The sequence below is a fragment of the Phalaenopsis equestris genome, unplaced genomic scaffold (assembly GCF_001263595.1).
Source record: "Phalaenopsis equestris unplaced genomic scaffold, ASM126359v1 Scaffold001081, whole genome shotgun sequence".
Lineage (NCBI taxonomy): Eukaryota > Viridiplantae > Streptophyta > Magnoliopsida > Asparagales > Orchidaceae > Phalaenopsis > Phalaenopsis equestris.
The window spans coordinates 916,217-930,605 of NW_018165520.1; the positions used below are offsets into that span (position 1 = coordinate 916,217).

Below are 14,389 nucleotides of genomic sequence, written 5' to 3' on the forward strand. Positions count from 1 at the left end.
AGGTTTTAGTAGTAGGTTAGAGGTGATTGACTGAATATGAGGGCAATGTTTTATTATGGTGTTGATAGGTTTGTTAAAGTTTAGCACTCTATTGGACATCTTATTTAAAAGTTAAATAGATGAGAGAATCACATTACCAAGAAGTGTTTGGGTTCATTGTTAGTAAATAAAAATATATATGTGAATTCAAAGAGATATATGTTCATTCTTTCAACCACACTATTTTGTTGGGTTGTGTCAACATAAGAGCTTCTATAAATGAATCCATATTTAAAGTGTTAAGGGCCGAGAGTGGAGTTGTGCTAGTCTTTTACATTATCAATTATGAGAATTTGAATTTTTTTCTAAGATTAGGGGAGGATCATGTTACGGAAGGTTTCAAATATGCTGACAGTTTTAAATTTTTTCTTCATGAGAAATGTCCATGTGGTTATGGTATGCTCAATAATAAAGGTAACAAATCACCTAGCCTCATTTGTACTTAATATGTTTTAGGGCCCATATATATTACTATAAAACATGCAAAAGGGATGTGCTAGTTTGTATTTCAGGCTTGGGTTCATTTGTCGAGTGTGTTTAGCAAGTTGTCAAGTTTCATGCTGATAAGAATAGGGCTTTTTATTGAAAAAACAAATGGGTTATATTTTTCAATATAATAGAATTTAGGATGACCAAGGCAAAAAATTCATACCAAAACTTGACTCATATGAGAAAGGGAATTAGATATAAGACTTGACTCAAAGGATTGTGAATGATGAGATGATCTTTTTGAAGTGGGAATCATAGTGAGTAGAAAATTTTGTGATATATGTCAGTACTGTCAATCACCTTTTCTGAGTCCTTCACCATAAAGACACAAATTATGGTAGAATTTAGTTACAGAATTCATATCATGAGTAAGCTTTCTGATAGACGATAGATTGCATTTAATTTTATAAACAAAAAGAACATATTGAAAAATAACATCCTTTGTGAGTTTCACACTTCTTCTTCCTTCTATAGATGAAAGGGAGCGAGCCATCAGTGAACCTGATTGTAGTATGGTTCATATACGAATGGAAGGATTAGAAAGTAGTACATCACCTGCAGTGTGATCAGATGCTCTAGACTCCACCATTCAAGGCTGGCTCTTTCTATTGAGAGCAACAAGAGTAGATGAAAGACCACATTGACGTACTAAAGCTGTGTAGAAGGCTTAGAATATTGTCCCAAAAGCCTTTAGAAAGCTTCAAGTTGTTTTTTATTAAATGAACTATGTTCATGAGGCTTGTTTTTTTTTTTTATATTGTGTTTGCCTGATTTCTTCCATCACATTTGACTTTATTGGGATACCAATTTATAGGCTTTCCATAAAATTTCCAACACTCTCCTTCAAATGATTAAGCTTCTTGGAATTTTCACAACACAGTATGTTTCTTTTTTATTTGTTGTTCTAAGATGATTTGTGAGTGTATAAAGTCGAGTTGTCAATATTTGGTTAAATGAAATTGCCTGCCATCTAGAGTTTCTTCTTGATCTCTTTCCTCCGTACTTCAGCAAGGTCCCATGATTCTTCCTTTGATTTCATCTAGTTCCATGTTGATTCCTAGGAGAACTTTATGGTTCTCATCTATTCAATAATAGTTAGATAAAGAGCAATCTTGTAAGCACTTCCATGTGCATGTTTCATGCATATCATGTTGGAGCCAATATTTAAAGAGAATATTAAGTATTAAGTAACATTCAACTCACTATGATGCAAATATTGTAATCTAGTTTTAATGTCAAACAACTTAGATGTGTTTTTAACACTTGAATAGGTCTCTCTTGTGATATCCCATATTTCTTTTGTAGTTTTGTACAAAAGGAAATTTTCTTCAATTTTGTGGGCATAGAATTGACAAGCCATGACATGTTATATGCTATTCAATCATCCATGCTTAATATTTATGATCAGTAATTTCTAGTGCAAAATTTTCCTCTGTGACATGATCAAATTTTTCTTTACCAAAGATGTACATGAAAACTGATTGAGACAATTGGAGAATATTACTGTCATGCAACTTGTAATTGGTGATGAAGGAAGAGATTTCATATGTTGTAGAAACTCGTCTTAGGTTCAGATTCAAAAGTTACTTTTGAAAAGGAAGAAGATACTATCACATTGTATTTGTTAGTCATGATGAGTCAGCAGTAAGAACATCACTGGGAGAATTTTTACTAGAGAGAAACTATTTGTTGCCAACACAGAATTTCCACAGAGAGATAAATTGTCTGTCGATGACATATAATTTCTGCCTGAGAGAGAAACTCTCTCTCACAGCCACATAATTTCCACAAGAAAAAAAAAACTGTATATCATCAACACGCGACGGATTTGCCATCTCCACTAGAAGGAGAAGATTATTTCTGATCTAGGATTTTTAATAGGAAAAAACGATTGGATGTCGCAGCACTGATCACCCATTGATAATTGAAATAAGGAGTTGGAAGGTAGTCAAAAAAGCATTTGGAAGAAAGGCAGAGAATCAGTTGAGGAATCGCACCCCATGAGAAATTATTGATTGGGAGCATGGTGAAGACGACTCACAAAAGAAAATACCAAAGGAAGAGAGTGAGAAGGCACGGAATCAAGCACCTGAACGAGCAAACGTTCCAAGGGAAGGCAACGTAACTATCAAACGATCTACGCGAAGGAGACAAAACTAGCTGACGACCCATGCTAAGGTGACGGAACGAGTAAACGATCCTTGAAAAGCGGACGATTGCATGTAGGGAAGTAAACGAGCAGATAATCCACACTAGTAGGAAAAATTATTCCATACGGACGGACTTAAAAATTATTTCATATGGACGGACATAAGAAAAATTATTCCTAATTAGGTGATCTACGGTCATGATGTATTTCAGTATGCCCCACTTAAAATTAAAAAAAAAAAAAATTGAAATATATCCTGACCGTAGATCACCGTGATCTACGGTCATGATTGGACACCGAATGCAGAGATGCATGCGGTGTCCGTACGCAATAATTAGGGAAGGAGATAATCGAGAGGAGTGCCTATAAGGACTGGCGGCTAGAGCGAGAGGCTTTAGCAGAGGAACAATACCTCGGGTTTCTTTCTAGGCTCTAATACCAGGCAGATTTTAAGAGAATAAAACTCTTAACTTTTCAGCAAGCAAATAACTAACACATACATATAACTCAGACAAACCCTCTTACAATTAAAGGGGCACTCAAATCATCATGATAGAAAAGAAAAAAATAAATCACAATAATGGATCATTAAAGGAGAATAATTTCTCCCCTCAAATGTAACAGCAAGACTATTCATTTTTTAAACAATGTTCACATCAAACATATGTAAATCCCCCTTAATTTTTAATTGTATTTAGTACTTTTATAACTTCCTAAATATGGTCTGAACACCTAGAAATACACTAAAGCATAATAGGAAAGCATGTTTTGCCATTCTTATATTTTCTACAAAAAAAAAAATTTAATATCATTAAATTTTTTTAATCACACTCATAAATATTTGATAAATTATACAAGTCTCCGTCTTATTTATCACTTCAGCAATACTTGTAAGACAACAAATTGAAGCTAGTAACAGACTTCACTGTTCCCCCTCATAAATCCAGATTTAACTACATACAAAACCACCAACAAATCTGCATAAAACAACAATAAAGAAGACTTCATCTTTCACCAACATAACTCCTAACTTGGCTGCATAAAAAGGTGACAGATATGAATTCTATTCCACTGCCCCTCATCTCTCATCTCTCCAGTCCAAGAAACATTAGCAGGATACCAATATAGTAAAATCTAAAAGCATATCTGATTAACTTGAGCTTCCACTCACTCCAAGGAGGATATCTAAACGAAAATTCTATGAGAAAGCTTCTTCTCAATATGGCTTTTCCATGGCTGAATTGGTCGAAGGAGTACTTTCCGTGGTATTTTCCGAGGCCGCTTTCGCCGATACCCCCAAAGGGTAGTGAGTCTGCTGCAAACTGTCACAAATGTGCATCAAATGTTCATTAAAAAGCAAATGGTTATCCAATAACTGGGAGAAAAAAAAAAGAAAAGAAAATAAAAGGATGAGTTGCAAAATTATTGAAAGGCCTTTCAAGTTGCCTGATTACTTGTATCATTGCATCATTAAAAGTGATGCCGCCTGATGACGTTTCTTCAACGATCCTCCTCTTCAGCCTTTCATCAACTGTAAAAGCATAAATGACCAGAGGCTGTGGTCTCGCTTTCAAAAATTCAATGCTATCTTCAATCTTCTTTAGCTGTGAATGAGAAGATCATGTAAAGCTTAAATTTTTTTGAGGGTTATTTGATTTCAATATTTTTTCATGTGATGATGTGTTTTACTAGGAATGAAAGGTGGGTAATATGACAATTTCTTCCGCATTGAATAATTATAGATAGAGATAAAATTGGATGCTATCCAATCTTCATAGCTAAAAAGGGGGAGAACAAATGGCCATAATCACTATTAATCATTCTAAATAGCACTACAATTTTTAAGTAAGCATTAAAAGATTGTTTGGTCTAATGTCATCTTGGTAGCAAAAATACTTTTTATTATATAAGAGGCTCTTTGGTCTGGTGTCTTCTTGGAAATTGAGGTAATGCAAATTACACTAGAGATTAAGATTGAGGTAATCTAAAATCTAAATAGTGAGCAAATTGAACATTTGCTTAGGTTACCTCAACTTTGAAGGTTAATGGATATGAAAGGCATAAAAAAGCTTGAAGTCATTATTGATTATTCCATTGCAAACACTTTGCAATTCAAAAGAAATCCTATCATTTAAACAAATCAATAATATAGATAATGCTACTATTTTCTTATCATTACCCCAAACAACTCCTAAAACAAACACGGTGCATTTGGACAATAACATGTCAAAATTATGCTAACTACAAAAATGATAATTTAAAAACACTGAATCAAACAAGACCTAAATATTTTCTTATCAAATAACAGTTAGCTTAATATCATACTGTGATTATAGGAAGCATTGGCCCGAAAATCTCCTCTCTCATGATCTCAGAATCTAAAGGGGGGTCTAGCAGAATTGTCGGCTCAATTAACCTGCAAAGCAAGATGTGTAATCATTATTATCTCTGGAAAGAAAAAACTTTGGCGGATGATAATGATAAAAGGTTAAGACATTACAGGCCTTCAGCGTTTGATGAACCACCATACACAACAGAGGCAGCAACAGCAGGGTCATTGAGAATGTCCCTTAGTCTTTGAAAATGTTGCCCGTGAACAATCCTTGCAGTGTTCTCAGGATCATTGTACAATTTCTTGATCTTTGCCTTAAGCCGGTCAACCTTCAGGATGCAAAAATGAAAAACAAAGAGATCAATCTTTCTGAAAAAAAGCAATTTCATTGAATTCTTTATTTCATCATTTAAATTGGTAACTTGGAAATGTTTTTTGTGTTTTTCGTTGGGTTTAACTTGTATACTTCACTTAAGCATTCCTTGTATACTTCTGTTCTTGCACACTTCAGCGATGGATTGGAATATTGTCTTTTCTAATCTTACTTTTGGAGCTGTAAAGCATTTGGAAGCGTTGGGTTTAACTTCATATTAGATATATAAATATTAAATAAAAATTGGTTAACAAATATCAAATGGTGGCCCCTAATCCTTATAAGTTTGGTTGAAAATAAATTTGAGCATTGGTGTGCCAAGCCTAACTTATTTCACCCAAATTAGTAAGTGAAATCAAATCTAATGATTATAATAGAACTGAATGGTTCATTGTATTTGTGTCTTTTGTTGGTCTTTAGTGTTTTCTATCATGTTGTGTTCAAGAATGCCCAACTCCCATGACAACTCCACATGATTGGACTGTTTCTTAATGTATAATAATTGATGATCTTAAAAAAGTTTCATTTAAGAGGGAGTGATGGAAAATGAGAATAACACATGAGGGGAATTGTTATATTGGGTTAAATACCACAACAAATATGTAAAATAAAAAAAATGTTTCAATAGAAATACCAGAAGTAGAGCACAATAGGCTTAACAACTTGAATTGAAAATGAGTTTGACCAAGGGTAAATTAGGCCTATTTTCGATCCTCCTTTATTCCAGACACCAACATAAGAACATATTATGAGCCTTCATTTTCCATTGAAGTTAACTTAATAAAGTTTTTAAAGCAATTAAAAATGCTTTCTAAGCAATTGTTTGCCATGCAGGTAATGCAAATGACAGGAACTCTTACAATATTTTCAATGATAACCCATAAAGGACAACTTAAGATTGATCAAGATACCTAGCAATTCAAGTACATTTGAAATGCGATGGATAATGATTAGAAAATCATAAACTAAATAGTTTTAGTTTAGAAGATTGATTGGAATTTTTTGTTGAATGTGGTACAGCATTTTACATAGAGAAGGGTTACCAGAAGGGGTGCAAATTTCTCTTCCACAAGCAAATAATCAATTGCTATGCATGCCTGGCCACCGCAAAGACCCCACTTTGCTCCAGCAACTCTGTTTATGGTCACCTATGCATAAAAGATATAGGGAAACAAAATATTATAAGACAGGCCGAACAAAATAAAAAACAAAATTTTTATGAAATTAAGAAAGAATGCTCTATATTACTACCACATTAATTTTTCACTCCCTACCATATGATCACTACAAGCTATTTGATGTACCATATCTTAATCAATGCAACATGGAATGAAGAGAGGCGTGATGGTCGTAGTCTAGCTCAATCAGAAAATAAAACATGGACATCCCTTCAATTTTGGTTGTAAAATTCACTATCATTATCCTTATCAAAAAAATTAGGGTTTTCTGTTATGAATCTTCATTTTTCATTCATTTATATTGAACATTACCTAATGTTTTAAACATATTCTTCATAAATCTTTTTGAACATCTATCTATATAAGCTTAGGTCTGCCCATTTTCCTTCATGAACGTTTGAAACTAATTTTATCAACTCATATAACAGTCATATTTTTTTTATTTGTTACATATATTTAAATTATCTATATATTTTTAACCACCAAATCTTAAAAGCATCACACTAACATTTACTATTGTATAATCAATCCCTAATTTAAAATTTCTAGTTTTGCTACACTTCTATCTTAATATTAACATTTTCATATCAACCAGATATCAATCACTTTTCAAAACCCAATATTCGGATCCTTATAACATAGCATGCTTAATGTGATTTTAATAAATTTACATTTAAGTCTCCAAGATACCCTCTTATCACAAAACTCCCAAGCCACTTGATCATTTAACCAATCCAACCATTATTTTAGAAGTTATATAAACATCTATAATCTTTAATCTTCTATGAAGTAGATCCATGATATTTAAACCATTCACATATAAATTGTGAAGTAGCTTTTCCTTCAGTAACATTGAATAATAATAATTAAGATCATAGTCACTAACACTAAATATGTAACCGGTCTTTGCTTCATTACTCACTCATGCATTATTGTATGACTCAAAAAATTTAGAAGTGTTTCTTTAGATTAGTCCTTATTAGGTTTCCACACTTAATTACTAAGGGACTGTTTGGGGCAGCTACAGCTGTTTGAAGAAGCAGTTATGAAGCTGCTGCAGAAGAAACTGTTTTTAAAAAATTGCGGTGCCTATTACAAGTTTATTTTATTTTTAAAAAGTCAAACCGCAGCCTTCTGGCAGCCACCACGCTTTAACGACTCAGGTTGAAAAGAGCTGTTCGCTGCAAAAAAAAACAGTTCCCCAAACAGAACTGTGGTGACAGTCTGAAAAGCAAAGCAAGTAAAAAGCTTGTCCCAAACAAACCGTAAGTCAAATTATGAGTTTACAATCTTTTTTCCAACTCACCTAAAACTTCTACAACAATATTGTTGATGAGACTAATCATCTTATTCCATTAGAGGTTCGGCTCACCTAAAGAATTCTATTATTACTCTTTTAGCCAGGGGCATGCATTTGATTGATTTATCGTGTTTGGTTTACAAATTAGCTAAACCATTTAGTTTCAGTTCTAAAATTCAAAAAGTTTAGCAATCTAAACATTATTTCAAACCAAACTAAATTGAACCAAATTTTAATTCAATTAGCTCAATTCATTTCTTAATGAACAAAAATATAATTAGCTTAATAGTAAACCTAATTACCTTTATTTTAAATAGCATACATATTATAAAGAATATGAATTAATCTTTGCTAAATCTTATAATTTTGACATGTAAAATAAATAATATACATCTTCCTATCACTAAATTATTCAAGTTTCACAAGCTCTACTAATTTAAAATTTGAAAAACATAGCCAAATTTAGTTAACGATTTCATTGATTTTACAAAAATGAAAAATAGAACCAAAAATAAAATAAATATATATATATAACAAATAATCAGATGGATATACTAACATACAAACTTAACCAGCAAATAAGGACGGTCTTGTTTGGCTTTTTGCTTCCTCCAGTAATGCACAATTTTACTCTTAGCAACTATCTTAAAAGCATAACAATCCTACCTATAAAATTCCACCACAATATCCCAAGGACATGATTTCTTTTCATTGCATGATTATAAACTACTGCAAAATCAAGTATAGCTTCTCTTAATGCATTTTGTATCCCCCATTCCATAACCACCATAATTTTTTTAATTGCCTATTCTACTAGAACCTATCACTAGTATAAATCAACTTTAATAAATACATTTTTGAGTGGCAATATGTTGCAGTAGTTCATCCACTTTTCCCAATAATTACTTTTAAATTATCTTACAATCCAATTTGAGGAATCATAAGCACTAGCCACTTGAATAATTTTCTTATTAATAATTCTCTTAGTGTTAATAGCCATATCAATAATCTACTAAAATTACCAAAAGCACTAGCCCAACCCTTTTCCTATTACTAACTTTTCCAATAGTTTTCAACATCTATTAAGTTAAAAAACTCTTATTTTGGGATTTTTTGCTCTCCATTTTAGTTTGTAGTAAACAAGCAATATTTATTCTTCTTAACAGAGTTTTGACCGAGTCTCTTGCCTTCTAATTCAAATTTCTCATATTTCACATGAAATGTCTAATTCTAGATTTAACATTAGTTGAACATTGAACAAGTTTCACTACAATCACGTTAACTTAAGATAAATCATTTAGGAGTAATGTCCAAACCCACCCTTCTTATTTTTCATCACAATCAAGTTAATTTGTGGTGTGTCCCTAAGAGTGACATACTAGCAAACCCTTATCAACATCACCCTACATTCAAACTAGAACATGGTGTGTTGCTTCCACGCACTAATGCCAACATAATTCAAATTTTGATTCATTAAATTACATTTGATGCGATTTTTATGATTGTCTATCAACCATAGGAATAGGGGACAATCCAACCTTTCTCATTCATACTAGGGACATATATTGATGGCAATAAAATTAAAATAAAGCAAAATAATAATAAAAGTAATAAACACAGCTCACTAATTAGGTATGAAATTTCATGACCTTATTTGGATCTAAAAATACTAAGTTGAATCTGAAAAATCTTCTAAAAAAATTTAACAATGCCAAAAATTATCCAAATGTGTCTAATAACATAAAGAAATAGCTTAAAGTGTGCATATAAACACAAGTGGATAATGAAAAAATACAATGATTCACATTCAACTTATCATAAAATTTCGCATGTTGAGATTTCATGAAGCCATTACGATATCTGCAAGTGAAAAAATTGCAATCCATTTAAGACATTAAACTCCTATTGGACAAAACATTTCACCACCAAAAAGGATTGAGCCCTCATCATTTTTTTATCAGCCCTAAATTTGATTACTGCACTTTCTCAATATTATCACGACTTGTATATACATCTCATTGATGAACCATCAGCCACGTTAGTTTTCTCATTATGATAGATAAATATATAACAAAATTGCTCCCAGCCATCAACATTTTCAGTGATAGTAACATACAGGTTTTATGCTTCAACTTTTATTTTGAATCACTCAAAGCAATGAATTTTCAATTCGTCGGTCGCATAGCACTAATGGCTTCAAGCACTATAAAACTCGACCTTTCATTCGTTAACCTCAGAACGCAACACTGATGACCCATTACATTGACGGTTAGTTTGCTACTAACATAAGCATGGTTCAAAGAGAGATCGCCCAGTAGCTTTTAAAACGTCAAAGCATGCAATCTGGTGTGTTTCTTGCTAATAAAAATCAGAATATTACAGGATAATTTTAGAAAAAAAGCAAATTCCCTCATCAAAATTTATAAATTGGCCACAGTTCCCCTTTCTTGCACATTTTGCTCTAGGACTTCTTAAGAACAATTGAGAATTTCAAAATCCTACTTTTAAAGACATTTCATGGTCAAACCATTGCTCACTGACTCATTAAACATTAATCGATCAATGCCACTCAACATTTGTGTTAATTGACAACATTCAGTCACCTAAACATTTGCAAGCAGTTGATATCCTCCGCTAATTAGGGATGTCAAATCAGATTCATGGGTCAAGTTTGACTCTAACCCAAAATTGACCCTACTAAAACATGTTTTGACTCGAACTCAACCCTAATATTAAACAGGTTAGAAAGTTCGACACTAACCTGGCCTGCCTTCAACTAGACGACCCAAACACCACTCATAACTATTTAACAAGAGGCATAATGATGATTCAAGTCAAATTCAGGTTGGTTTTGAGTCAATCTAGGGCAAATTTCAAGTTTGTGGCTTGATTTTGAGCCAATTTAAGGTTAGCAGATTAATCCAACCAGAAAATGAAAATGATTGAGATTCCAAACTTGAACCAGACCCAAAATTTTTTCGAGTAAGTCTAGACCCAAAAATTCTTTTAGTTATGTTCGAGTCGAGTTGGGGTGTCGAGTTAACTTTTTGACGCCCCAACTACTAGGAGTGTCGAAAATTGACGTGACACACCAACACGACTCGAACTCGACTCGAAAAATCTAGGTTAAGATTGACTCGAATATTTGTTCGAGTTAGATTCGGGTCAGAGAATTCAACCAGTTTATAATTTGGGTGGAGTTCGAGTTGAATCCAAAAACCCAAACATGACTCGAATAAGCACGAAAGTTCATGTCAGGTTCGAGTTAGCGGATCAAGCTCAAGTTTAGGTGTTAATTTTCAACATGTTTATTATTTGGGCCGGGTTTGGGTTGAACCAATTAAGGTCGAGTCATTTTCTGACCGGACACGAATCGGACCCATATTGACGCCCCTAACTACTACCAACTTTCCATGCATAACATCATATGTTAATCATCAAAATGTGATATTAGCATGTGTCATGACCCAGCCCGGGGCTTAAAATCAATTAAGACGAGAACAGACGGTTGGATAGTGTAAACTAAATTTTCTATATTTGTCTATAATTTTAATAAATGAAAGAGCCACTAACGAAATTAAATTAAAATTATATAATCAAAATTACCTCGTTGTTGGATGTCCCCATCTTCTATAAATGTTTACTTTTATATCATTCATCTTTTAAATTGCTTAACTAAACCTAAAATATCAAATTAAAATAATTGTAAACTAAACAATGTCAGTGAATACTCCTACTTAAAAACCAAAGTAATGCGCATCTTAATCAAGTTTTTAATAAACAAATAAAAAACATTTAATGTTATTCAAAGAACCTTACAATATCAATAACATATTAATATCATATGTATTTGTACAATAATCACACGAGCACTGTCTAAAAATTATGTCAATTAAGAAAATCAATTTCAATATTTTTTTACATATATGTATACAGATACCTTAATGTTTTCTCACTAGTATCATCAAGAAGTGAATTCATCATAGTAAGTCATGCACATACAAACAGTTAACATAATTATATCCTTCATGTTTTCGTCATACCCAGTCAATGTAGTATATATAACATATACCAATGTATGATATTAAGTAGCTTCAATCATTTACAGCAATCTGGCCAATAAAGGAAAATATATAAATTAAATAAGATTGAGCAAATATGATTATCTACAAATGCATAAAAATCGAGAAGAACCAAAATATTATTATTGATTAAAAATACAAATACTCTCCTCGATAATAGACAATTTATTTGCTCTTAACTTGTATTACTTCCAAATTATCACCTATAAAATATAAAATATTCAACTATCACTTTACTTAATTATGCTTTAATTTAATTTTGAATTTCGGTTGTATTACACTAATATAAGTAGCATTTCAATACTTTAAACTTTAAGTTTAGTTGTTGTAATTGAAATTTATATTAAATTTTATTAATTCTACAAAAAATATGATTAGAATTAAGAGCAATCTGACCAATAAAGCAAAATATATAAATCAAATAAGATTGTGCAAATATGATTATCTACTAAGGCAAAAAAATTGAGAAAAACCAAAATATTATTATAGATTAAAAGTACAAATACTCTCCTCAATAATAGGCGATTTAGGGTCTGTTTGGGGCAGCTGCAGCTTATCCAGCTTCTGCTGATAAGCAGCTTATCCAGCTTCTGCTGATAAGCAGTTTATCCTGATAATCTGCTGATGACCAGTTGATCCGGATAAGCTGTCTGGCTGTTTGGTTATTGCGTCTGGAAAACAACTGATTTTGTAAAATTGACCATTCTGCCCTGTTTTGAATAAGTTGTTTAGCTGTTTGATTAGTTCGTTTTGTAAACAGCTTATTTGCAAAATTTTTTAGTTGAATGAATAATCTGTGTAGCAGAATGTTATTTTCTCAAATGTCAAGAAATGAAAATGCAAAAAAATTTAATAATATTTATATAACTCAAAAAAGTTGTGATTACATCAAAAAAACATAGTGACATATATGAAAGTTCATTACACATTCACACACTGATATGGATTATAATCTCGGGCCTGCAAAAGTACGATCCCTCTGAAAATTGTTATTAAATGCTCACAGCTTTGATGGGGATGTGGTGGTGGGTGTGGCTTAACATCCATAGCCAGTCATGTTTTTTACTCCAATTCATAATAGAAACATTATTTCCTAATTTAAACATGTTAGTTTTCAAGATACAATGTGATATCAATATATTGTTTTAAGCCGCATCTTACATAGAGAGAACAACCAACCAAAAAGGTCAACTCTTTAACTTGAAATTTTAGAGAATTGTAATTAAACATTGTACTAGCATACTTGTGATGCTTTAGATAATTCAAAATGCTAGGAATCAAATAAACCAAACATTATGCAACTGCTATTGACGATTAAAAATTTAATTCTGATATGTGAGTGATAATTTTCCACCGTACATTTGAATTGTAAAATCCATTAACAATCTTTTGTTTTGCCTGCTAGTATGAAGAAACTGCAGAATAGATTCAAACTCCAATCCAATTCACTTAAGAAAGTAAAATTTAATACTACAATGAATCAAATTTGACAGAAGGGAACCATCCAAAGGTTGCATTCAATATCTGCCAAAACCATCAATCAAGAAACCGACTGACCAGCCAAATAAGCTATGATAGTATCTTATGTAAGAAATGAAAAAATGAGATTTAAATTTTCTTTTTCACAATAAAATCATCAAAACAAAAAAGAATCCAAAGTCTTTAATCTGTCAAAATCTTAATTAACTTGTCATAAGTTGCACAATGCATCAAGAATTTAGCAAGAAAAAAGGATTGCAGGATGACGAGTTCATTAATTCCTACATGCAATGTGACCTTCTACATATATATAAAAAAAAAAAAAAAGACAACATAGGAAAATTAATCAAGTAAAGAGAAATAACCCATTTCTCCAACAAATTTACAAAAGTATACTACGATTTATGAACAAATTTGCATCAAGAAATTTTTACAGGAAGATAAGGATCTAATAACGACGTTTTCGGCTACAGCTCGTGTTACACTCTCAATTTAGATATTGTTAGTGTTTCTTGAGTGGAGCAATAGAAAGCTTACCAAAACTCCACCTGTAAAGGCGATACTTCTCCCTGCTGCTCAAATCTTCCGGGTTGAAGTTACTTCCACTTCCATCTCGAGCAGTAGCCGAAAGCCAAATGCCAAACTACCGCTGAACGAAAATTAGGTGGAGGACGAAGCTAAAAGACTGATCCATCATCAAAGCAGAGGACGGAGGGCCTGGATTTGGTGGAGGAGAGCGACTAGGAGGGGGTCGCGGGCTTCGACTTGATCTCGGCGACAGAGAGCGACGAAGTGCCGAATATTCGGCGACGGAGAGCGACGAAGGGATACGAGCTTCGACTGGCTTTCGTCGACGGAGAGCGACGAAGGGCCACGGGCTTCAACTGGCTTTTGGCGACGGAGAGCGACGTAGGGCCGGCGGGCGACGGAGGGCCGCGGGCTTCGGAAAGAGGGCGAGGTCGTGAGCG

The 14,389-nt window shown here is 32.8% G+C and overlaps 1 protein-coding gene across 2 annotated transcripts in view; it reads right to left on the bottom strand.

Moving 5' to 3' along the window:
* Positions 1 to 3,493: 3,493 nt before the first annotated feature.
* The window catches only part of LOC110033053 (aldehyde dehydrogenase family 3 member F1-like), a gene marked incomplete at its 5' end in the record, with an annotated part of 35,373 nt that continues 24,477 nt past the window's right edge, over positions 3,494 to 14,389 (bottom strand). For both annotated transcript variants that reach the window (XM_020736907.1, XM_020736906.1), the window contains 5 exon segments: positions 3,494 to 3,999; positions 4,132 to 4,281; positions 5,003 to 5,093; positions 5,178 to 5,338; positions 6,426 to 6,530. In XM_020736907.1, coding sequence (XP_020592566.1) covers positions 3,763 to 3,999; positions 4,132 to 4,281; positions 5,003 to 5,093; positions 5,178 to 5,338; positions 6,426 to 6,530 — 744 coding nt within the window. In that variant the 3' untranslated portion in view covers positions 3,494 to 3,762.